Genomic DNA, 24841 nt, shown 5'->3' on the forward strand with positions numbered 1-24841 from the left:
AAGTGTGATGGACATTGAGAGGATTCCGAGACGTGTCCAATGATAAATCATCGGCCACTGCAGTCTCCCCTGCGCTTCCTGCGGGAGAGGAATCAACGCTGGTTCACAGGGCTTTCGCTTGTGCCCCACTAATGGATGAAATAGCATGCACTTCTTTCCATCTATTCTTCCGAAGCGTACAACTAGTCGAATATTCTTGAGAAATTGGAAGGCCCAGCATCAGGTTTGAAGTGCTCTCGTTTCAATGATGTTTTCCGAGGGTCCTCAACAGTGTGAGACTTGTCCTGCAGCCGACGTTGACGAAATGGTCCGAGCGAAGAAAGTCGTTTTCGGAAAGTGTCTTATGTCGATCGAGATAGCTGTGCCGCACTGACCCATGCCCTCTAGAGATTCCTATCCTTTCGAAAGGGTATCACAGCTCGTCAGCGCCACACACGATGTGTTACACGGTGGAGGCACACTCTAATTAACTTTTGCAACCATTTTTATCCGAGCAAATACCCCCTGCGTCCTGTTTCGCCGGTCACAAAACTACATATTGCAATGCAGCAGATTGAAGTGGCCAGCTACCATATAGTACACCAGGTGACTGTGCTATCCGTGCTTCCGCTACTTGAAGGACGCATCGATGCAGCTGCAGCAGGGGCGCGCCGTAGGTGACACCGGGCTAACCGCGTGCTGTGAAAAAGTGTGACGTCATGGCTGCCAAGAGGCTGCTGTGTCAAGCCCCCCTAATGAACTTGCGCAGGTCACGACTGTATGCAAAAGCGGCGTTGGATGACTGAAGGTGCTGGACGCGTTCTCCAAGTGCGGCTTCGGACGGCACAGAGCTCACCGTCGCCGAGGACAGGCACACGGTGAGCAGCTCACTCATTTCAGCCCGCGCGAGAATGCCGCACCCGCAGCTATACGGTCTGTAGACGAAGCACGAGCACGTACAGTCGGACGAGTAAAAGCAGGACAGCGTAGAGTGAAATTTTAGTGCGAAACACCGACTAAAAAATTTGGCAGTGGCTTAGCTAAGGTTAAGCCTGGATATCTCAAAGCGAAAAGCTCTCGCTGCTTTTCAGCCAACTCCCAAGCTACCACTTCTGGATCGGTGTTGATGATGATGACGATGTCCTCAGGCTTAATGGCACATACCCATGGCGGGGGATTGGCCAGGGTGTTTCTGCGCCGTCCGACTGTTGCTTTTTCTTCTCCTTCTATGGCGAGTGTCTGCGCCTGTTCTATGGGGAAGCGCGCCTTATGTACCCCTCCTTTCAAATGCGCACTGCGCACGGATGTGGCGAAAGGTCAAACGCTAAACAGAGCGTATTTCTCTTTGACCAAAAATGCCCTACATGAGGCACACACCCTACCCACGGTTTCACTCAACTTTGTACCAAAATCTATGTCCAACCATAATTGACCAAGCCAAACACGATGGCGACCTCCAAATTTGAATTGAGGCATTTCCAAAGTATGACCCGGGCCACACCCGAAATTTGACCTTAGCCTATTGGGACCAAAGAATACTTGGTATAGGCAAAAACTAGAGCTTTCGCACTAGTAGGTTTAACCAAGTTAAAACCCTGACATCTTTTCTTGGATGCGTTTAGTATGCGCTCCCCGTACTGTCACACTTGTGTTGTAACCATATGTTTATGAACTTTCACAAGGCAACCATTTTTGGTGTATTAATGATGGACCAATCATGTTCTTCAGTGTGATTTTTGCAATGGAATGACTAATTTTCACAAAACTACCTGGGGCAGAGAGACGACGACAGAACGAGCGTTTTCTCTCAAGTGCTACTTATAGTATACAAGCCACGAAGCTATCCAAACTTGCATTACTGGAAAGACGCGCCGACGCAGCTGCAGTAGGGGCTCGCCGTTGCTCGCACCGCGCTAACCATGTGCTCTGGAAAAGTGTGACATCAGGGCTGCTGTTTGAAGCCCCCGTAACGAATTTGCGCAGGACACGACTGTTTACGAGCGCGGCGTTGGATGCCTGGAGGTGCTGGACGTGTTCTCCACGTAGCTCCAAGTGCAGCTTCGGATGGCAGAGCTCACCGAAGACAAGCACACGGTGAGCACATCATTCATTTCAGGCCGCGCAAGAATGCAGCACAGTTTACTGAATGGTCTGTAGACGAAGCACAAACTCTGACAGTGGGGCGAGTAGCAACAGGACTGCGGAAAGCGCAGTTTTTTTATATGTCTATAGTATGTGCTCCTCATGCATACAGCGACAGCGGTGTTGCAGCCGTGATATTTATGAAGTATCACAAGGAAACCTGTTTTTGGTATACTGAGAGAGCAATCATGCTTGTGTGTGATTCTTGAAGTGAAGCGATAACCTTGACAGGAAGGCCTGAAGCAGAGAGACGACAAACAGAACGAGCGATTACTTTCAACCGTTTTATTTTTTTTGGCGGGAAAAGCTTTTCTAGGAATGGCGGAGGGTGGGCACACACAGTTATGCCTGTGCTGTCTTGGTGAGCTTGACGGATAGGCTGCTCACATAGTCATCCATCAGTGCACGTCAGTAGGACACGCACGAAGGTATACGTCGTCCAGAAAGCGTAACCCCCCCCCCCCCCCCCCCCCCCCCCCCCAAGAGGCCATTCACAACCAACAGGCTCATCTCCACCGTCACGTACACCATATACCACTCACCAAGGAGTCGAACAATACATTCAGACAGAAGAATTTCACACCAAACGCAGTTACGCAGGAACAAGCAACCTGTACATTAAAGGGGTCATTTATGATCTCCCAACAAATCGTGGCGTTCTAGCCACGACCGTTGTTATGTATACTTAAAAAAAGAAGCAGGGCTCTACGTTGATCTACAAAAGACACAAAGTGAACAAGGAAGGGGAAGGGGGCTTCTGTTCACCTGGGCCATACGAAGTCTTCTTGCCGAAACGCTGGCAAGCACCCTGAGGCTTTCCTCTTCCTTGTTCTCTTTGTGATTGCGAGAACCGTCTCGCTACCTTGATCTACAAAAAGGGCACTGACATCAACCGAACTCTACAAGACATATGCACTGCGAAAACAATTCTATCGATTGGGACGGAATCACTTGTCCTGGGCCCCCTCGGCCTAATCCGAACCTCGACAAGGACAACACCCTTGATGAAGTCGAACGATCACTGATTACCATACGCCGCCCAGCAGCCCCCGGACCAGACCACATGACACACAGGGTCCTCCGCAACCTTGACGACACCTCACTTTAGGAACTGATGGAGCGCTGCCCTCCACCTGGAAACATGCACACATCACTTTTATTCCCAAACCCAGCAAGGCAGTCATCCTCCGAAACCTTTTCCCTGTCTCCCTCATCAGTTGCGTGAAAAAACTGTTTGAACATGTTTTCCAGCCAGCACTATACCATCCGTCCCCATCCAGGTCAGGTATGTTGGTGAGTTGTTTAGCCAGGAACTGCACCTTGTGGAGTGTTCTGGATTGGGAGGGTTAATAAAGGTGGCACTCCACAAGGTGCAGTTCTCTGCTCCCTCCTACTGAAAATAGCGTTAGCCCACTATCATACCTGACCTCCGCGCGGCACTATACACCTACGACACCACTTCATGGACGACAAAAGGCTCCATAGGAGAGGCATAAAATACTTTACAATATACAATTGATATTGTCACTTCGAAACTGACCTTTATGGGCCTTAAGTGTTTTCCATTCGAATGATCACTCCACGTGATCAGAGAACTGCCTCGGGTTCTACGCATACACTGCGACACACCCCTGGCCAACAGACTCGCAATCCTTGGCCTCTATATATACAAGACACTTTGGGTGCCACCCTGATACAGAACTCCTAGACAAGGAAACCGAAATTAACGGCAGGCTTTATTCGCAGATTTGCTATATGCAATCACGCGGCCTGTCGAAGAGGGGAACCCTTAACATGACAGACGCCCGAATCACCAGCCGATTGGGTTATCACCTTTCCTACCACTTGCTTATCAAAACACAACAAGATAAAGCTGATGTCCTTATCATAAATGCGACCGCCTGAGCACTCCGCCTGCAACTGTCAGTTTGGTACGTTCCTTATTAGATTATGGGTTCACTGTACGGTTGGGCAGGTCTGTCATGCCGTAAAAATTGGATTGAGTACAAAACTGAGGCCTAGCGCTCTCATGTGGCGCATACAGAACAACTCCCATAGTCAACCTCTGTGCAGAAATAAATGAAACCTCCCTTGAATACAGAAGAATCGCTACCAAAACATATATACTATCCAGTTGTGGCGAAATGTCGTTGTTGAATATTATTTACCCACAAACCGCAAGCTACCTGGCCACTGGTATTGCGATTCGAAGAGATATGCGAGAATCTCAATATACAGGACACATTACCTGACAAATAGATTCAAAACAGCGCTACGGAACGAGGACAGAAGGAACACGAAAAACACAGGACGGGCGCTGTCCTGACATTTGTGCAGCTGCAGGAAAAATAGTAAACGAGAATCTCACGAACAGTATTATTTACACAGGCCCCCTAATGGTACTGACATCTCTTCACTCTAGAAGTGCAATCACTCCGTCACTGGGTGACACCATTCACAACATAGCAAAAGACAAAATTATGCTGGGTCCCCAGTCATGTCAGAATGAAAGGCAACGACAGAGCAGATTTGTGCGCTGCTGAAGCTTGTGGGAAGACAAAATAAACAATGTATACCATTTAAGGATTGCACGAATTTAGTACAACGTAAATTAAGAAAAAAAAGGGCATTCGCCTTGGAAAAACGAAGTAAATAGCAAACTGCGGTTGGTAAAGATAGCTTTAGGGTGAATGGAAGTCATGTGTGCAGCAGGAACGTTTCAAGCAAGTGGTTCTCTGTCATCTCCGAATAGGCCACACACACCTTACGGACCAATTCCTGCTAACAAAACAAGACAACAAGGATAGCTGCTGAGGTTTCCAACCCTCTTTAAAGGTTTTACTATTAGCCATTTCTAGAAATTCTTTCCTATGTGATCACTAGGTCGCACTAACGTTCTAGGCCCCCTACACCACCGATGATTCTTCACTTTTCTATAAAATTCGGCGGAAAAATTTTCGTAACACCGTATGCTTGGCGCATGATGGCCTTAGTTGCCTGTGCGCCATAAAACACTACACACACACCAACCGCCCGATGCATCCCGAGGTCTGATGGCAACATCAGACAAACCGTTGCATCTCCCCCTCCGTCCCAAAGCAGAAGAAGCCCCAGCTTGTTCATCCTCAACACGTACAGCGCGCCAAAAAGCAGCGGAGCCCCCCCCTTCGCCCCCTCCGCTTGCGGTTATTACAAAAGTGCTAAACAACCGCGCGAAGAACCCGAGGAGATTTTAACGCAAGAAACGTAAGCTGGGGTTACAAGCAAAAGTGCAGAAAAGAATCGCAACACTGGACATTAATGCAAAATGAGGCCCTAACCCGTTAACGATACACAACAGCGCGCAGCTAAACACCAACCCAATCCCACGATCACCAAAAACATCGCACAGTGTTTGTGAACCAACACGCAGACCTCCCTAGGCAGCGACGACTACAACATTCAAACAACTGCCGCACTGAAGTCAATCTCTCCCTCTGTAAAAAGGACACTAAAAATCACAGACTGGGATAAATTCAGGAATCTCCGGAAGAAATCCACTACTGAGATAGAGAACCTTGCAAACTGGGTGAATGCACTCACATAGGACGTCGGAAGTGCCACATCCCGAGTAATCGGGAAACGAAAATCGTGGACAGCAGACTTGTCCACATGTGGGAAACACATTCCAGTATGCAAAAAAGATGGCTGAAAAACAAACACGGCCTCTTAAACTAAGGATAGCAGCCTTAGGAAAAAGATTGAAGCACACGCAGTACACCTAACCCGTCAACAGTGGGACCAGATTTGCAACTGCATGGAAGCAAATCTGGATTTTCTTCCATGCGGTTGCAAATCTGGGACTGAAAAACACGTGGAAGCTTCTACGTTGCCTCTTAGAAGCATAAAACACTAAAGACTCCCAACAACGTAACGTAAATCGCAGCGCCAAGAAATTAAATGTGGAAGACAGCGCTTTGATCCAAAACTTAGAAGACGGGTATCTCACAACCACAGCTAGAAGCCTACCCCTCAAATACTCAAGCCCTCTGAACCCCGTGTTTGACGAAGACATATCGACAAGGGAAGTGAGAGTAGGTATGCACAAGCTGCGCACCATGTCGGCGCCGGGCGTGGATAAAATCACCAACCTGAATTACTGAACCTGGACGAAAATTTGGTTCAAGCCGTAACCAAGCTTTTCGATGAACACTGGAGAGGGGCACCCCCTCCCGGAATGGACCTACGCTAAGGTCACCTTTATTCTAAAACCAGGTAAACCAGTTCAATTGGCAAGCCTCCGTTCCATGTCGGTCACCTCGTGCCTAGGAAAACTGTACGAACACGCTATCCTCGGCCGTTTCCAAACCCACATGCAAAAACACGGCCTATTCCCCCATGCGAGGCTGGTATTTAGAAGCAAACTGTACACGACGCAGGACGTGATGCTTCAAATCTCAGAAGTAGGGGTGTGCGAATATCAAATTTTTCGAATACGAATCGAATACGAATAATCAAGGAGAGACACATTTAACCACTACAAAACATTTATTTGAGCACCCAAGAACATCACAGTTCAACTATCAGTGATGAAATGAGCACGAAAGGTGCGTGTGGCTGCACAAAAAGTATCAGTCTCGAGCACTGTTCTTAGAAGAGTGAAAATATCAGAGAAGGTGGCTAGGACACAGCATTGATCAAGGCTAGCTTGCCATAAGCACAAAAGCGCGTTGCTGGGATGAACATAAAAGGTTGTCGGCTGCTCTACTTGGTCAGGCAGACGTAGTTCCCTTCTAGCTGAAACAACTTCTCCAGCTACAGAAAACGCCCTCTCAATTGGCACTGAACTGGCTCGTATTGCGAGGTATTTCGTGCACTGCTCTGACTATACCAGCTTCGCAGGTATAGCCACAAAAAAGTTCACCAGTGCAGTCAGCTACTGCATGGCCCAACTGTAGTGCCTAGAACCCAACGTTACGCATTGCTCTGGGCGCCACCATGTTGTTATGTCTCTGTCGATAGGACTTGCGGACCGAAATGAACGCCGGTGCTCGCAGTAGAATATTCGGCTAGATACGAATATTCGCGTCGTGTCGAATAATCGAAACAACACGAATATGGGGATTTCGAATCGAACACGATTAATAAAAAATAATATTCGAATTATATTCGAAAATTTCGAATATTCGCACACCCCTACTCAGAAGAAATTCTACACCTGAGACACGGCAGACGCACGAAACCAGACTAAACGCACTATCTTACTGAGGTGTAGGGGCTAGAACACACGCGTATTTAACCGCCTTTATGAGTAACAGGACGGCGGAGATATGGTTTGGGTCCACACAATCCCCCTCGTTAGCTCTAGAAAGCAGGGGCACATCTCAAGGCTGAGTTTTATCTCCACTACTCTTCGACACCACTCCCATACCCATGGGCCGAAAATTAGAGCGGATCCCACTCCTACGCAGACGACCACGGCAAAATGCCGGCGAAATGGAGGAAAGCCTCCAAGCGGAAGCGGTACGGACTGCGTGGCCTGTATAGGCCTTGCACACTCGCTGACCGAATCCTGCTGCTCCACCCGACTGCGGGCCGTCACAAAAAGGGAAAACCCTCTATACAAGTGACGGTCGACGGCCTCCCAGTATCGGAGGTACAGAAACTCCGCATCTGGGAACGTTTGTCCAAACACACGGTCATGACACATCAAAGCATCAGGCTAATCAAAAAAATACCAAACAAGCATTCGTGATTAGCAGAATGGTATACTCACTGCCCTATATTCCACCTCACAAAGATAGAAGAGGAAAGAGTAAACGTGCTAATAAGACAGGGAGAGACGATCTCGCCTATGCTATTAACCGCATGTTTACAGGAGGTATTCCGGGGCCCGGAATGTGAACAGATGGGGATAAGATTTAGCGGAGAATACCTTAGTAATCTGCGACTCGCTGATGATATTGCCTTGCTAAGTCGATCAGGGTATGAACTGCAAAGTATGATCAATGAGTTATGCTCAACCGTCTAGGAAGACAATATGGCTGTTTAGGGCAGGTAGTGACAGCTGATCATGATCATGAGAGGGAACTAACTAGAAGAATAAGAATGAGGTGAAGCGCATATGGCAGTTTACCAATACCCCTCAAGAGAGAAGTCTACAACCAATGTATCTTACCGGTACTCACCTATGGGGCAGAAGCGTGGAGGGTAACAAAGAGGGTTCAGCTTAAAGACAACGCAGCGAGCTATGCAAAGAAAAATAATAGGCGTGACGTTAACAAATCGGAAGCGGGCGAGGGAACAAACGCGGGTTAATGACATTCTAGTCGAAATCAAGAGGCAGAAATGGGCATGTAATGCGAAGGCAAGGTAACCGCTGGCCCTGATGGGTAACGGAGTGGATTCTAAGAGAAGGCAAGCTCAGCAGGGGGTTGCAGAAAGTTAAGTGGGAGGATGAGATCAAGAAATGTGTAGTAATACGGTGGCCGCAGCTGGGAAAGGACAGGGTAAATTGGAGAGAAATGGGAGCGGCCTTTGTCCTGCAGTGGGCGTAGTCAGGCTGATGCTGATGACAAATCGGGCCTAAATCCGCCTCAATGAACTTCAACCAACAGGCTCCTCCGCATGTGGGTCCGTAACACTCTACAAGAACTGTCTGAAGCCCGTTGTACTGCTGGCTATCCTCCACAAACACAAGCAGATACATCCCAAGCCCCCCCCCCCCCCCCGCCTCTGGACAACACCCTCAGCAAAGCACGGAAAACCTAATCGTCCACCCAACCAACAGCCGGGAAAGAGCTGATTTCACTTCATTTTTTGCTTGAAAGTAAAGTTGTTACTAACACCATGCTACAAATGCTTTTCCCGCCTGAAGAATAAGTAATGGAAACCGAGTGCTCGTTCTGTCAAAGGTAACGTTTACATTTCGAAAATGCTATAGCAACTGACCCGAATAATCGGGTGAGTGTAAGTGTTAGCTCCGAACTGAATTCTCGAAAACTGCACAAGTGTGCTTTCGATGAAGAGTGAGTGTTATGAAAAGTACGAGAGACTGATGTTATATTCCGAGGGTTGCCTTGCGTGAGCAATTCGAAGTCGAAGGCAGGATGAACGTTATAATTGTAATAAAAAAAGAAAAAGAAATGAGCACAGTTTTTGCATTGACTGCTGCGGAGACATACAGGCCGGAATGTATTGCGAAACCTCCCCCGGTGTGGTTCCGGTCCTAGGTCCGAGCTATATGATGCAAGTGCTCTCAGCAGGTGTGTGGACGACCGTACGCAGAAAATGTTTTAGAAGGCTAGGCCATTAGGGTGTGTCCCCGAAGACAGTACAGGATTTCTTAAAAATAAAAGTAATGAGTTAGAACACTTTTTTTCGGCTTAGAATTGTCAGCTGAGTATTACATCAGAATACAGCTAACACATTCTAAATAGCAGGCTGATTAACAAATACTCATTAGCTGTCTTTTTAACTATTACTAGTAGGCTGCTTAGTTATTGAGACCCCTGTAGCCTATCGTAATTTCTACATCAGTTTTTATAATTTCGAAAATACGCTTACCCTCGACGGTGTGGGCCAACAAATCTTGGCTATTTCGACGAGTTACGTGGCTACATCGAGGCAAAATGCACGCTCTTTCAAGAAGCTTGGAGGCACAGCAAACTCCCTAGTGCATGTAAGACGTCGAAACAGACAACGTTTGTTGTGCCACAGCGCTGAGGGTAGCCGTTATTATTGTAAAAACTTTGGATGCTACTGTGGGCTGCAGGCCTCTTAAAGGTGCAGTGAAGCGAAATCTGAACTCGTCTTTTTGCCGCGGGAACTCAATCTACACGTTTCTCGCATTCTTAGAAACTGCGATTTATTGCCCTGCGTGGTCGATTTCCCTAATTAAATCAAATCAACGTCCGGCTCCCACCTTTTTTTTTTGTTTTGAATTCTCCCCGTACGGTGGGCGGAGTCGACCAACGCGCCACCCTGTGCCGTGGCGGCTTGCCGCTGTGCCATCGGCGGATTAATACGTATGCTTCGTCTCACAAGATGTTTGCAGCACTACGGAAGGCAGAGCACTCTCGTCCAATCAGGGCTGCAGGAACACAAAAAATAGTCCCTCGAATATTTGAGCAGTGTAGGACTATTAATCAAACAATGAGCACAGCAACTGAAAGCATAATGTGGACTAAGCCGCCGCGGTGGCTCAGTGGCTATGGTGCTCGGCTGCTGGCCCGAAAGACGTGGGTTCGATCCCGGCCGCGGCGGCTGAATTTCTTTGGAGGAGAAATTCGAGGCCCGTGTACTGTGCGATGCGATGTCAGTGAACGTTAAAGAACCCCACGTGGTCGAAATTTCCGGAGCCCTCCACTACGGCGTCTCTCATAGCCTTAGTCGCTTTGGGACGTTAAACCCCATAAACCAAACCAAACCATAATGTGGACTGGTAGATTTAGGTGGTATAGAGTGCTTCAATCACTGGTGAAATTAACAGACAAAGCCCGTACGAACACAGCTCTGCGGAGGCTTGCTGCGAGGTAGTGATGCATCGCCATTTTCCAACATGGCGCCGGCCGAGTCGGTTGTGTCGTCAGTGTGCCCTATACCGACAGTGCGCTGTTTTTCTAAGCAGACCATCGCAGTTGGCTTCTTGAAGTGCTTCGTGTCGAGAACGGGGGCAGTTCAAGTACGAATGCGCTCACCAAGAGGAGGGTAAAACTCACTCAGGTGAGCGAGCGAACGCTTTACCAGTGGACAACGCAGACGTTGAAGGCGGGCCGAATGTTGTCCCTGAAGAAGCCGGCTGCGTTACAGCGATGGACAACGCGCCATATCATTCTGTGAAGCAGGATAAAGTGCGGCGGATGACTAGCCTCAAAAAAGGACATAGACTTGGCTGCCTGGAAAACGGGTCGCGTGGAGTAGCGACATGGTGAAGGCCGAGCTCATGAAGCTTGGCAACAACGTGAACACAGGTGGGGACCGATACCGTGTGGACTGCAGCGCCGAAGCTGCTGGCCGTCTCGATGTGCGCTTGCCAACCTACCACTGCCAATCGAACCCGATAGAGTTTGTTCGGAGCGATGTCAAGGGCTTCGTCGCCAGTCAAAACAAGACGCTTAAGCTCTAAGACGTGGAGCCTCTGGTTTGGCAAGGCATCATGCAAGTGACTACTGAGAAATGGAAGAATTACGTGCAGCATGCTATTAGTGAGGAAACTGGACCATGTCATTGATGATGCTGTTGACCAAGGACCATCTGTTGTTGTCAACCTGGACGACGACACAAACCAGCAGAGTTGAGTGGAGTTGTGATGAGCCCCATTAATGTGCTAACGTACGCGCGAAAGTCGGAGTACCCTCGCAGCGTCTCTTATGAGATATTGCAGACACCGTAGCAGACGGCTCCGGATTAATTTTGACCGCTTGTGCGTTGACTTTAACGCAGCGCATGGGGTTGTGCATTTTGCCAACATCGACATTCGGCTGCCCCGGCCTGCATTTGCTTAATAGTGTAGTGGCCATGCTGGAATAAATAAATTCATTTAAACATAGCAGGAACATTGAAAATAACTGTGACGTGACAACAGAGGAAATGATACAAACAGGTGGCGACAGAAAAAAAAGAAAAAGTGGGGCCAGTGCGTCTGCCTGTACAAAAATAAACAGACATCAAGCGCCCCCTGCTAGATGTAGAAAGAAGCTAATTAGCAGTACGCCTTCTTTTATATGGAACGAGCCACCTAATGTCCAGCCAGGTGGATCGAGCAACAGGCGCGTAGGAACACACTAATGTAGTGCGCGCCATCCTGATTGGACGAGAGAGCTCTACCTTTCGTAGTGCTGCAAACATGTAGTGAGACGGAGTATAGTAGCAAATAGTCCGCGCGTATTTTTATTTCTTCGGGCCTATTTTGCGACTACATTATCTGCGAATGAAACTATTTATTCGCGGAAACCAAAAAGACAAAATAAAGCTTCCACGGGACTGGCTGAAGGCACTCCACGCATTGGTCGACTACGCCCACCGTACGGGGGAGAAGTCAAAAAATAATGGCGGGAGCCGGACGTTAATTCGATTGAATTAGAGAAATCGGCCACACAAGGCAATAAGTCGCAGTTTCTAACAATGCTCGGAACGTGTTCAGATTTTTCTTCACTGCACCTTTAATAATCAAGGTTTGTAACAGTAACAGTTTAGAAGATAGCTATTGAATATTGGTTTATCGTCTTGCTAGATAGCACGTAGTAGCTGCATTCTTAAGTACTACACCGCCGACAGTGCGAAAAAAGTACTTTTCGAACACAGAAAGCCTATTTTAGAAGAAAAAAAGATGTGTAAAGTCTGAAGTTGAACACTCACTATATACATCCTTCACGGTCGCGTTTTGCTAGTTTCCCGGCAGCTGCGCACCACTGCCTGCAGGCTTCTCTAGAGCGAAGTAGTTGCTATGGAGGGTAAAACATGCAGAAACTGCAAAATCGAAGCGGCGGAATGTCGGCGCGAGAAAAACGAGTTTCCACGGGCCAAACGAAAGATACGGGGTACGCGAGACGACTGTGCTGCATGAGTAAATTCAGCGGGGAACTACTGATTGCGACCGCAGGACGTTGATTGGCACGGTGCTGGAGGTGCCGTGGAGGACAGCTGCGAGCGTACATCGACCGGACATCTGGAAACGCGACGTACGCGTCTGGTTTTTTGTTCCTGGATAATTGTTTTAGCAACCTCTCATATCCTGATGTCCCGTAAAAAAAAAAAAAAAAGGTCTGCCTAGTGTCTTTCTGATGTGTGCTCGCTGCGGTCTATTATGGTATTTGCAGCGGCATGCCTATTAGTATAGCGATATAAAATGATCACCATAAAAGGAAATTGTTTACAGTGGCTGCGGTCCTCATCGACTCTCTCTGCACTTTCCCCATGTTTGTGAGATGCAATATTGCTGTAGCACCGCGTGAACTGCACAATGTAGAACTACGTAGCGCATTCAAGACGGAGGCCAGTAATTAGAGAAGACTCGCAGACTTTTGTGGCAAGTGGCCATCAATTCGGCAGTTGCAACGGACTGTGATAATTGGAAGTGGTGAGCCATTCGCACAAGGAGAGTAAATTCCAATGATTGTCTGCAGCCTGCACCTTACGTTGCTCAGTTGTAGCAAGGCGATATGGACCAGCTGGCAAAGCAATAACTAGAGCTAGTGAATTTTACGTTGTGCAGTGCGCGCGCTAATACAGCAACAATACAAGACACGAAGATGTTGACAGTGCAGAGAGAGACAATGAGGAGTGCAGCCGCTGTATTGTGCGTACTTTCATGAATGTGCTAGATATTATGATACGAAAGGGCACGCTGCTGCAGGTGCCTGAAAGACCGCAGCAAGCACACACTGGGCAGAAATACGAATCACACTGCGTACGCCCTTTTTCTCTTTTTTTTTTTATGGAACATCAGGATATGAGTGCATTAAAAAAAAACCGTACGTAGCGTTTTCGGATGCAATTCAGTATCAACATGCTGCTGCAGGTACCGTAGAAGTCCGTAATAGCAACCAAACACCGGCCAGACATCCGAAAGGCATCACGTACCATTCTTTTTTTGTTTGCTGGTCGTTTTGTTTTTCATGAACGTTCATGGAACAAAACGTCCAGTAAAAAAAAAAAAGAGCGTGTGCACGTGGTGTCTCTCGGACGTCTGGTCAGTGTGTGGTTGCTGCGGACTCCTCCCTTGAATTCGGAACGATGGGAAAGAAAAAGAAACCTCCTCCCCCGGGGAAACCTCCGCAGGAGCAACGGGCATCCGCCCTCTGGATACCCGGGGGACAGCGAGAAGAAGAGCTGTGCGAAAAAGCACAGATCCTCCCCTTGTCCTCCCCACACGGCGGCCGAGCTGTGACGCTGGTGGGATCACCAGGCGCAGTTTTTTCGACAGCGATCCGCTGTGCCTGCGCTGGGAATCGAACCAAGGTCGGTGGGGATAGTCGCCCAAGCATTGCCAACTGGCGCGCTAACCACTCGGCTACCGTGCGGCTCTGGTTCTTGTCGGCGTCCGCGAGTGCTGATAGAAGGGAAGCGAAGAAGACCGAAACCGAGCATGCGCGGGGGATGCGGTTATCTCGCCATCGGGCGTGGCAGCAGAAACGTGCTACGCGTGGGCCGTGGAGCGGGCGCACTAGGGCGGAAGTGCGAAAGCACGTGGGGCACCAGCCCCGTCATGGTGTTTCGTCCGTGCAGATAAAAGAAAGGTCGGAATGCCAAAGCCGCAACTTGAAACACGATCGGTGCGATTGTTCGGCGGTGAAAAAGGTGTCCGCGCGGCGAGGCAAGATGGCCGGGAACCTTTTGAACGGGAATGGCTTTGTTGTAGGTGTAGAAGCGCAAGCCAAAAACTTGTGGGATGCTTTAGCGTACGTATACAGTAGCACGCAAAAGCGTTGGAGGGTTGTTACATTTGGGATTCCTGGTGCCCCGTATCGGTGAGATTGACAGGTCGGGAAGGGACCTGTCGGTAATGGCGCGCGCAAAGGAGCGTTGTTTCTGTGAACGAAACGTATGTAGCCTCCTGGTAATTAATGATTCGGGAATGGCAGACATTTTCTGGCATGTGCGGGGCCTACCGCACAGAGATGCTGCCGTACTAATAATGGCAGAGTCACGTGCATTGAATGAGGAATGCGTCATCGGAGTTGTAACGACCATATGTAATCTCCACCCTCGCAGGCAGTGGCACGGATGGGAGGAGCGGAGATTTCAGTCCCAGGCCGAGGACAAGGAGGTGCGTGGACATTGGTCGTGGTGGGGCCACTACCCAGCGTGGAGTGCTCTTTCACACCTGCACAAAGGGACAGCAGGATGCAAGTTACTTCAAGAAACACAAGGTTGCAACGGCAGTGCCATCGCGCGAGACCACTGAAAATTCGCAGGAGTTCGTAGGATTTCAGGTGCTAGACAGAGTGTGATGGGTTTCATTTATTCATTATGCACTGTTCATTTTCCATTTCAGACACTAGACTGTGTAATGGATATCATGTATTCGGTATACACTCTTTATTTTCCATTTGAGACACTAGACTGTGTAACTGGTCTCTTTCGTTCAGTATACACTGTTCATTTTACATTTCAGACACTAGACTGTGTAACTGGTCTCTTTCGTTCAGTATGCACTGTTCATTTTCCATTTCAGACACTAGACTGTGTAACTGGTCTCTTTCGTTCAGTATGCACTGTTCATTTTCCATTTCAGGTACTAGACTGTGTAATGGATATCATGTATTCGGTATACACTCTTTATTTTCCATTTCAGACACTAGACTGTGTAACTGGTCTCTTTCGTTCAGTATGCACTGTTCATTTTCCATTTCAGGTACTAGACTGTGTAATGGATAGCATGTATTCGGTATGCACTGTTCATTTTCCATTTCAGGTACTAGACAGTGTAATGGATATCATGCATTCGGTATACACTGTTCATTTTCCATTTCAGACACTAGACTGTGTAGCTGGCCTCTTTCGTTCAGTATGCACTGTTCATTTTCCATTTCAGGTACTAGACTGTGTAATGGATATCATGTATTCGGTATACACTCTTTATTTTCCATTTCAGACACTAGACTGTGTAACTGGTCTCTTTCGTTCAGTATGCACTGTTCATTTTCCATTTCAGGTACTAGACAGTGTAATGGATATCATGCATTCGGTATACACTGTTCATTTTCCATTTCAGACACTAGACTGTGTAGCTGGCCTCTTTCGTTCAGTATACACTGTTCATTTTCCATTTCAGACACTAGACTGTGTAACTGGTCTCTTTCGTTCAGTATACACTGTTCATTTTACATTTCAGACACTAGACTGTGTAACTGGTCTCTTTCGTTCAGTATACACTGTTCATTTTACATTTCAGACACTAGACTGTGTAACTGGTCTCTTTCGTTCAGTATGCACTGTTCATTTTCCATTTCAGGTACTAGACTGTGTAATGGATGTCATGTATTCGGTATGCACTGTTCATTTTCCATTTCAGGTACTAGACAGTGTAATGGATATCATGCATTCGGTATACACTGTTCATTTTCCATTTCAGACACTAGACTGTGTAGCTGGCCTCTTTCGTTCAGTATACACTGTTCATTTTCCATTTCAGACACTAGACTGTGTAGCTGGTCTGTTTCGTTCAGTATACACTGTTCATTTTCCATTTCAGACACTAGACTGTGTAACTGGTCTCTTTCGTTCAGTATGCACTGTTCATTTTCCATTTCAGGTACTAGACTGTGTAATGGATATCATGTATTCGGTATACACTCTTTATTTTCCATTTCAGACACTAGACTGTGTAACTGGTCTCTTTCGTTCAGTATGCACTGTTCATTTTCCATTTCAGGTACTAGACAGTGTAATGGATATCATGCATTCGGTATACACTGTTCATTTTCCATTTCAGACACTAGACTGTGTAGCTGGCCTCTTTCGTTCAGTATACACTGTTCATTTTCCATTTCAGACACTAGACTGTGTAACTGGTCTCTTTCGTTCAGTATACACTGTTCATTTTACATTTCAGACACTAGACTGTGTAACTGGTCTCTTTCGTTCAGTATGCACTGTTCATTTTCCATTTCAGGTACTAGACTGTGTAATGGATGTCATGTATTCGGTATGCACTCTTTATTTTCCATTTCAGACACTAGACTGTGGAACTGGTCTCTTTCGTTCAGTATGCACTGTTCATTTTCCATTTCAGGTACTAGACTGTGTAATGGATAGCATGTATTCGGTATACACTGTTCATTTTCCATTTCAGGTACTAGACAGTGTAATGGATATCATGCATTCGGTATACACTGTTCATTTTCCATTTCAGACACTAGACTGTGTAGCTGGTCTGTTTCGTTCAGTATACACTGTTCATTTTCCATTTCAGACACTAGACTGTGTAGCTGGTCTGTTTCGTTCAGTATACACTGTTCATTTTCCATTTCAGACACTAGACTGTGTAGCTGGTCTGTTTCGTTCAGTATACACTGTTCATTTTCCATTTCAGACACTAGACTGTGTAGCTGGTCTCTTTCGTTCAGTATACACTGTTCATTTTCCATTTCAGACACTAGACTGTGTAGCTGGTCTCTTTCGTTCAGTATACACTGTTCATTTTCCATTTCAGACACTAGACTGTGTAGCTGGTCTCTTTCGTTCAGTATACACTGTTCATTTTCCATTTCAGACACTAGACTGTGTAGCTGGTCTCTTTCGTTCAGTATACACTGTTCATTTTCCATTTCAGACACTAGACTGTGTAATGGATATAATGTATTCGGTATACACTCTTTCTTTTCCATTTCAGACACTAGACTGTGTAATGGATATAATGTATTCGGTATACACTCTTTCTTTTCCGTTTCAGACACTAGACTGTGTAATGGATATAATGTATTCGGTATACACTCTTTCTTTTCCGTTTCAGACACTAGACTGTGTAATGGATATAATGTATTCGGTATACACTCTTTCTTTTCCGTTTCAGACACTAGACTGTGTAGCTGGTCTCCTTCGTTCAGTATACACTGTTCATTTTCCGTTTCAGACACTAGACTGTGTAGCTGGTCTCCGTTCAGTATACACTGTTCATTTTCCGTTTCAGACACTAGAATGTGTAGCTGGTCTCCTTCGTTCAGTATACACTGTTCATTTTCCGTTTCAGACACTAGACTGTGTAGCTGGTCTCCTTCGTTCAGTATACACTGTCCATTTTCCGTTTCAGACACTAGACTGTGTAGCTGGTCTCCTTCGTTCAGTATACACTGTCCATTTTCCGTTTCAGACACTAGACTGTGTAGCTGGTCTCCTTCGTTCAGTATACACTGTTCATTTTCCGTTTCAGACACTAGACTGTGTAGCTGGTCTCCTTCGTTCAGTATACACTGTTCATTTTCCGTTTCAGACACTAGACTGTGTAGCTGGTCTCCTTCGTTCAGTATACACTGTTCATTTTCCGTTTCAGACACTAGACTGTGTAACTGGTCTCTTTCGTTCAGTATACACTGTTCATTTTCCATTTCAGGTACTACACTGTGTAACTGGTCTCTTTCGTTCAGTATACACTGTTCATTGTCCATTTCAGACACTGGACAGTGTAACTGGTCTCTTTCGACCAATTTGCCCTTTTCCTGTTTTGTTGTCTCTTTGGGTTAGTGCAACACGATTACGTGCGAACGTTCATTTCTCGCGATATTTTTCCGCTTCGGTCCGGCTGCAAGGGCCAGAAATCTGTATTATATTTAATAAACAGTACACAGTGCTTCAATGCTTTGGGGGAATGTGTACAGCGATGTACTCCGTGCCATGTTGGTCCCATCAACGCTTACATGGCACCAATCGAGTTTCAGGTTGCGGCTTTCGCATTCCCAACTCTCTTTCATCTGCACGGACGAAATACCATGACGGGGCTGGTGCCCCACGTGCTATCGCACTTCCACACTAGTGCGGCCGCTCCACGTTCGACGCGTAGCATGTTTCTGCTGGCACGCCCGATCTCGAGATAACCGCATCCCCCGCGCATGCTCAGTTTCGGCCTGGTTCGCTTCCCTTCTATCAGCACTCGCGGACGCCGACAAGAACCAGAGCCGCACGGTAGCCGAGTGGTTAGCGCGCCAGTTGGCAATGCTTGGGCGAATATCCCCACCGACGTTGGTTCGATTCCCAGCGCCGGCACAGCGGATCGCTGTAGAAAAAGAACGGTGCCTGGTGGTCCCACCAGCGTCACAGCTCGGCCGCCGTGTGTGGAGGACAAGGGGAGGATCTGTGCTTAAAAGCACAGCTCTTCTTCTCGCTGTCCCCCGGGTATCCAGAGGGCGGATGCCCGTTGCTCCTGCGGAGGTTTCCCCGGGGGAGGACGGTTCTTTTTTTTTTCTCTCATCATTCCGCATTCGCGGGAGGAGTGCGCACGCTGCTGCAGGCACCGCAGCAGTCCACAGCAACCACACACTGATGAGATGTCCGAGAGACACCACGTACACACGCTCTTTTTTTTTTTACTGAACGTTTCGTTCCGTGAACATTCATGATAAACAAAACGTCCAATAAAAAAAAAAGTGTTCGTGGTGCCTTTCGGATTTCTTGTCAGTGTTTGGTTGCTATTGCGGACTTCTACGGTACCTGCAGCAGCATGCTGGTTGATACTGAAAGCTAACACTCCGATGCCGAATAAAATATTGCAGAGGACACTTGAGCTCCACCTTGACGGTGGCGCGATAGCATACCGGGTGTTTTTTTAGAGGTTCAAAATTTTTAAAGAAAGGTAAATTCCTTTAGATTTATTTTAACCCTGGGGCTATACCGAGGGCTACGGCGGACAGCAGGTAAGAGGCAAACTACTTTAATTAGTTCGCTGATTAACTGAATACGCTAATTAACTTTTATTTTAGGGGATATGTTGTATTAGCAGAATTGGAGATCGTCTTCCAAGCAGTCCAGCCAAGAAAAAAGATTTTCATGCAAAAATTTCTTGCGCGCGTAACGAAGCGAGGAAAAGTCACCCTGGTAGGCAGCTTCACACTGTAACACAGCGTCTGTGAGCGCCTGTGACGTAGCTCGCTCCGCCCTGCACTTTGTGTCAATGCGTTTTTGTTCCAGCGCGGCATTCCGAGAGGCCGCGGAGCGAAGCGAGATAAGCAGCGATAGCGCAGGGCGCAGTGAACTACGTCAGAGGCGCTCCCGCCGCTGCGTTACGGTGTGAAGATGCCTACCAGGCTGAATTTTTCGCGCCTCTTAACGTGCGTGTAAAATTTTTAATTGAAATTGTTTTTTCTCGGTTGGACTGTTTAGAGGACGATCTCCAATTCTGCGAATACAACATAGCCCCTAAAACAAAAATTAGAAATGTTAATTAACATATTTAGTTAATCAGCGAACTAATTAAAGCAGTTTTCCTTTTGCCTGGCGCCCGCCGTAGCCTCCAGTATAGCCCCAGTGCTAAAATAAATCTAAAGCAATTTACCTTTTTTTTTAAATTTTGGGCCTTCTAAAAAAAAGCACCCGGTATAGTTGGTTAGGCTTTCCATTCTGGTCAGTTTGGCACCTTTGAACAGATTTTGCATTTTTTTAAAATTGTTTCAACTACTTAATCGATCAATACTAATAGTAATAATAGTGAGTTTATGCTGCACGACGCGCTGAATCCTATGACACCATCCGGAACATTCCGCGGCAAACGGCTGGCATGACACGATTTCTTTTTTTTTATGCAACCCCCAATTATTGCCGGCACGAGGTGCTGTCGGGTAGAAGCCCTCCTCTAGCTTAGAGCATATTCTTAAAAACTGTGCAGAGTCTTAGGTGAAATACCCTTATTCACAATCTGCAAGAATGGCGGCCACGCCTCCGAAGACAAGAATGAGCGATGATGATGATGAGAGGGAAACGTACCAAACGGTTTGCGGTTGCAACTAACCCCGCTCTTAATGCCAACGAGAAGCCTGAGTGGAGAGGCATTCTACGCAACCGTTCAGTATGCATTGCAGACCTACTTATACGGTACAGTCAACGAAAAACAATCGAATTGGAGCATACCCGTCGCTAACCGGATCTCACGGCGACAGAAATAATTAAGGAAAAGAAATTCGAAGAAGGAAAGTACTTAGGAAACCCAGGCAGGCTGGTGTCACAACAGTGCCCCGTTCCCTGCCTCCTACTAGAAACACGTCAGCCCTGAGAAGAACTGCGCGACTATTAATAGCGAGTCTTCCATTAGATCTGATAACATGGTGAACGTATCCAGCCTGGCACTCAAATCTTCGGAATGAGTTCCTCTCTACGTGTCTAACCTTCTACCCCATGACGGGAGAAATTTAGTCAGTTCCAATTATACCAGAATCCAGATAAGTTCGCATGGAACTTACGCCTGCGTGAGTGTTTCCAAAACCGCGAAACGGACCGTGAAATGAACGTACCAGGGACACCCGGCAAATCATGGATTCCAGCCAAACACAGAGGTAAACATTTACATATGTATACATCACTGGTATTCAATAGCATTTCCTATCATCATATTCAAAATCTAAACCAAAAGCAGCCCACAACAACCCCTTAAGTCTTCAAGCCTGTGGACCAAGGCGACGCTATCGTTGTTAAGGACAAGACCGATTACTTAAAGGAAGGTTTCTGACAATTCCAAAATAAACACTTTTACACTGAACTCACTGGCGACCCCATAGGTGACTTCGAAGTCGAAGTTAACAATCAGATAACATCTCTCCTTCAAAAACAAAAGATGTCCCAGGATATGTTTAAAGCAATGACACCGGCCAGACCAGTCCCCGCACGGTTCTACCTCCTCTCGAAAGTTCACAAACCAAACCGTCCCGACCGTCCCATTGTCTCAAGTAACAGCGAAAGAAGCTCCGAGGAATATGCACTCGTCCCACTATGACCAGCGCCGCAGAACACGTGCGATGGCACTCCATCGAGCGTACGGCTCCGAGCCAGACGCCGTATGGGTGGACGCTGCCTGCACGGATGATGAAGCGACAGCGGGTGTGGTGGCCTCCTCCAGACACCTTCCCATAGGCTGCAGAGGAAGCCGCCACTGCGCTTGATATCACCCGCACGGAAGCCCGGTACATTTTAAGTGACTCTAAAACTGCGATTCTAAATTTTGCTCGATACCGAGTCTAAGTTCCTGCTTTTGGCATACTGGACTTGCCCGATGCACCCCCACCCCGCCAAATGGAGCTGATATGGGTGCCTGCGTACTCCGGGAATCCCGGATACGAGGCCGCCAACCATTTAGCCCGAGGTTCTTTAGACCGGGCTCAGGTGGTCTCGGATCGGGGATTCACGGAGAAGCGCATGCACTCGTTCAGCGTGCTGACGTAGGCCTACAGGGCCTCACGCCAGTTCTGCCCCCTCCCTAGATAACAAACAAGCAACACTCTGGTACAGACTACACACTCTCTCCCTTCACTCCTTCCCTATGCTCAGAACCCTTCGCCTCTGCCCGGCGGACCCTCCCCCGCGGGACCTAGAGAACCTCAAGACATGGGAGGACTGGGAGACCCGGCTGGGCTGCCAGTGTTATCGACCTTAGGATCATAACACTTGAGTGCAGTGGTGTCGTCCGGGGACCCTGGGGCGTGCCCCGAATTTCTCTTACAATAAAGTTTCTCTTACAATAGCTGCCATTTATCTTTAGAGCTTTCTCCCATATGTGTTTTAATGTTGTTGAGCTGTTTATGACGACACATAATTTTGCCGAGAAGTTTTTGCGGCACTGTGACGGATACATCGGTCTTTCGCTCTCGCCTTCTTAACAGGCCCGTGTACTGTGCGATGTCAGTGCACGTTAAAGAACCCCAGTTGGTCCCAATTTCCGGAGCCCTCCACTACGGCGTCTCTCATAGCCTCAGTCGCTTTGGGACGTTAAACCCCATAAACCAAACCAAACCAAAGTTTGTTCAATTATCCTGCGTTGCATACCTACGGGAAAATCCACAAGCATTCTTTTCTATCTTTTTAGCTTCCCTACGTTCTTGTATGCAATACTTTTTTACTCTGTTTTACTACTCCAGAGGACTGAGGGATGACTAGGCGCGCAGCGGTAATAGTACACGTCGTGAAAAGTTCGTTAAGGTTGTCTAAAACTGAGGTTGTCGGTAACTATTTTTTTCTAGGCTGGCCTTTTCTCGGAACAGTGCCCTGTAGACGAGATGCAGCTTCCAACGTCATGATTTTGATGGAGTGACTTCTAGTGAAGATGTTGATTAGTATAGGCAGATGATCACTTCCATGTGGGTTATCTAGGTCATCCCATTTTGTATCTAAAAATAGATGGCGAACTAAAAGATAAATCTATACAGCTCATTTGTCCTGAGCTAGGAGAACAACAGGTTGGTTTTCCAGCTTTTAATAGATAGAGGTCATTACACAGTATAACATCCTCAATGAATTGTCCTCTAGTGTCAGTTTTGTCAGTACCCTGAAAGCTGGAGTGCGCGTTAAAATCTCCAGATATTAGATATGGCTCTGGGTGCTGCTCCAAAAGGTCTTCTAATTCATGATTGCTTAGATTAACATGTCGCTCCAGGTACACGCAGCATACCGTAAATGTTTTAAATGTTTGTAGGATGGCTGCCACAGTTTCTAATCTAGTTTTAAGCTTGTGTTCGCGAAATGCAACTCCATTTTTAACGACGATGGGAACGTCTGCTAACCTGCTCTCGGTTGCGGCGGAAGATATTATAGTTTTCTTTTAGAATGTTTTCGTGCTTAGAGCCTAAGTTTGTACCTCGATCGCATGGCATTTGGAGAACGTTGGGACAGAGTAAAAGAAATAGAAAAGCGACAAGCTAGAACACACCAGGTTCTGGCACGCATCGTAGTTTCTTTGTATAGTGGACACCGTAGCGTAAAAGCCCATCGGCATTTCACTTTTCAAACGAAGCGCAGCCGTTTTAACGAAACGCTGGGCCGCGGTTTCGTTTTCTGTACGGAACCAACACGGAGGACTTGGTTCTCGGAGCGGCGAGAGTTGGCGCTGCGTATTTCGCATATCGCTATTAGGCATGCACATGAGTACGCCGGATGGCTGCCCTCACGATTTACGCACAGATGTGGTTCAAGTGTACAGTTATCAGAATCATGTTCGTGTGAAGCATGCTTCGCGCAAGTCAGTTGGCTTCGGCAGCTCTGAGAGCTGTCGCCATACCGTTGGCACTGAAAGCAACGTCGTGGTTTGGTATGTACTGCCCGAAGTGAAGTTTCATACAGCCGATTTCTACGGATTCTGGGAGTATATGCTTGATGCGAAAGTCAGGATGATGTGTTTCGTGGCTATTTCTTGGTCGCCTCTAGTCATTTGTATTCTCTACACGTTAGTCACGTTTTGTTCCTCTAGTCCTTCAAGAAGTACTTCTGTTACATGCCTAAGGCCGTCGTCTGCGTTAACACCTCGCACTGTGTTCAAGGATCGGGGTGGGTTGAGTGTCACAGGTGTGTCTCCAAAAGAGGTGACTTCTGCTTACTTTTCGTGCTGGTGGTTGTACAGGATTACTAGTAGGAGGTCACCGTTTGCTGGTTTTTTTTATCTTATAGCCCTGGCCTATGCTATCTGTGAAAGTTCTGGTGACAAGAAATGGTGTAATGCATCTAGCCGTTCTTCTCTGCGTGTTCAGAGTGCACTTCGTGGAACCGTTCTAAGCTGTTTTGGTTATTTGGGAAGAATTTTGCTGTCTCGGTGCGCCCTCTTTTGCAGCGGAGATCGGCGTTAAAAAATGAGAAGCCATAAAAAAGTTTTGGTGTTCAACAAAGGCGCCAGCCGCCCACCGCGGAGCCCAACATGGGGACTGGACAGGAGCCCTTAAAAAGCCCTACACACGCCAACTGCGCACCACCACTGTAACCTAATATGGCGCGAAACAGGGTCGTCAGCCACACAATGTTAGCCCTCGCCGCCAGGAAAAAAGGAAAAACCAAGAAGAGAGTAGGAGATAGGACAGTTCTAAGAAAGAAGATCAGAACGGCAAGCGACAGCAGATCGCAAACGGCCAACTACAAATCGCCCCCCCCCCCCACTCCGAAGGGGAGATCGCACGACAGTGACCCTTCCGGTTTACGGCAACGTCTTAAGCGTGGGAAACGCTCGGGAGGTCATAATTGAATGTGTTCCAGGAAGGCGCCGGATAGACCCGTGTAGAACTCAACTCCGGGGTCAGTTTAGTTTGTTTTCTTTTTAATTTTCAGAGAGAGTGTAGTG

At 47.3% G+C, this 24841-nt stretch overlaps 1 protein-coding gene across 1 annotated transcript; it reads left to right on the forward strand.

Annotated features, from left to right (window-relative positions):
• Positions 1-500: 500 nt before the first annotated feature.
• LOC149358916 (uncharacterized) lies at positions 501-15007 on the forward strand. The gene is made up of 3 exons (XM_089567589.1): positions 501-857; positions 1963-2073; positions 14815-15007. The coding sequence occupies exons 1-3, from the start codon at positions 760-762 to the stop codon at positions 15005-15007; spliced, it is 402 nt and encodes a 133-aa protein (XP_089423715.1). The 5' UTR covers positions 501-759.
• Positions 15008-24841: the final 9834 nt, after the last annotated feature.

This window comes from Amblyomma mixtum, chromosome 2 (assembly GCF_055824585.1).
Source record: "Amblyomma mixtum isolate Tamu chromosome 2, ASM5582458v1, whole genome shotgun sequence".
Classification (NCBI taxonomy): domain Eukaryota; kingdom Metazoa; phylum Arthropoda; class Arachnida; order Ixodida; family Ixodidae; genus Amblyomma; species Amblyomma mixtum.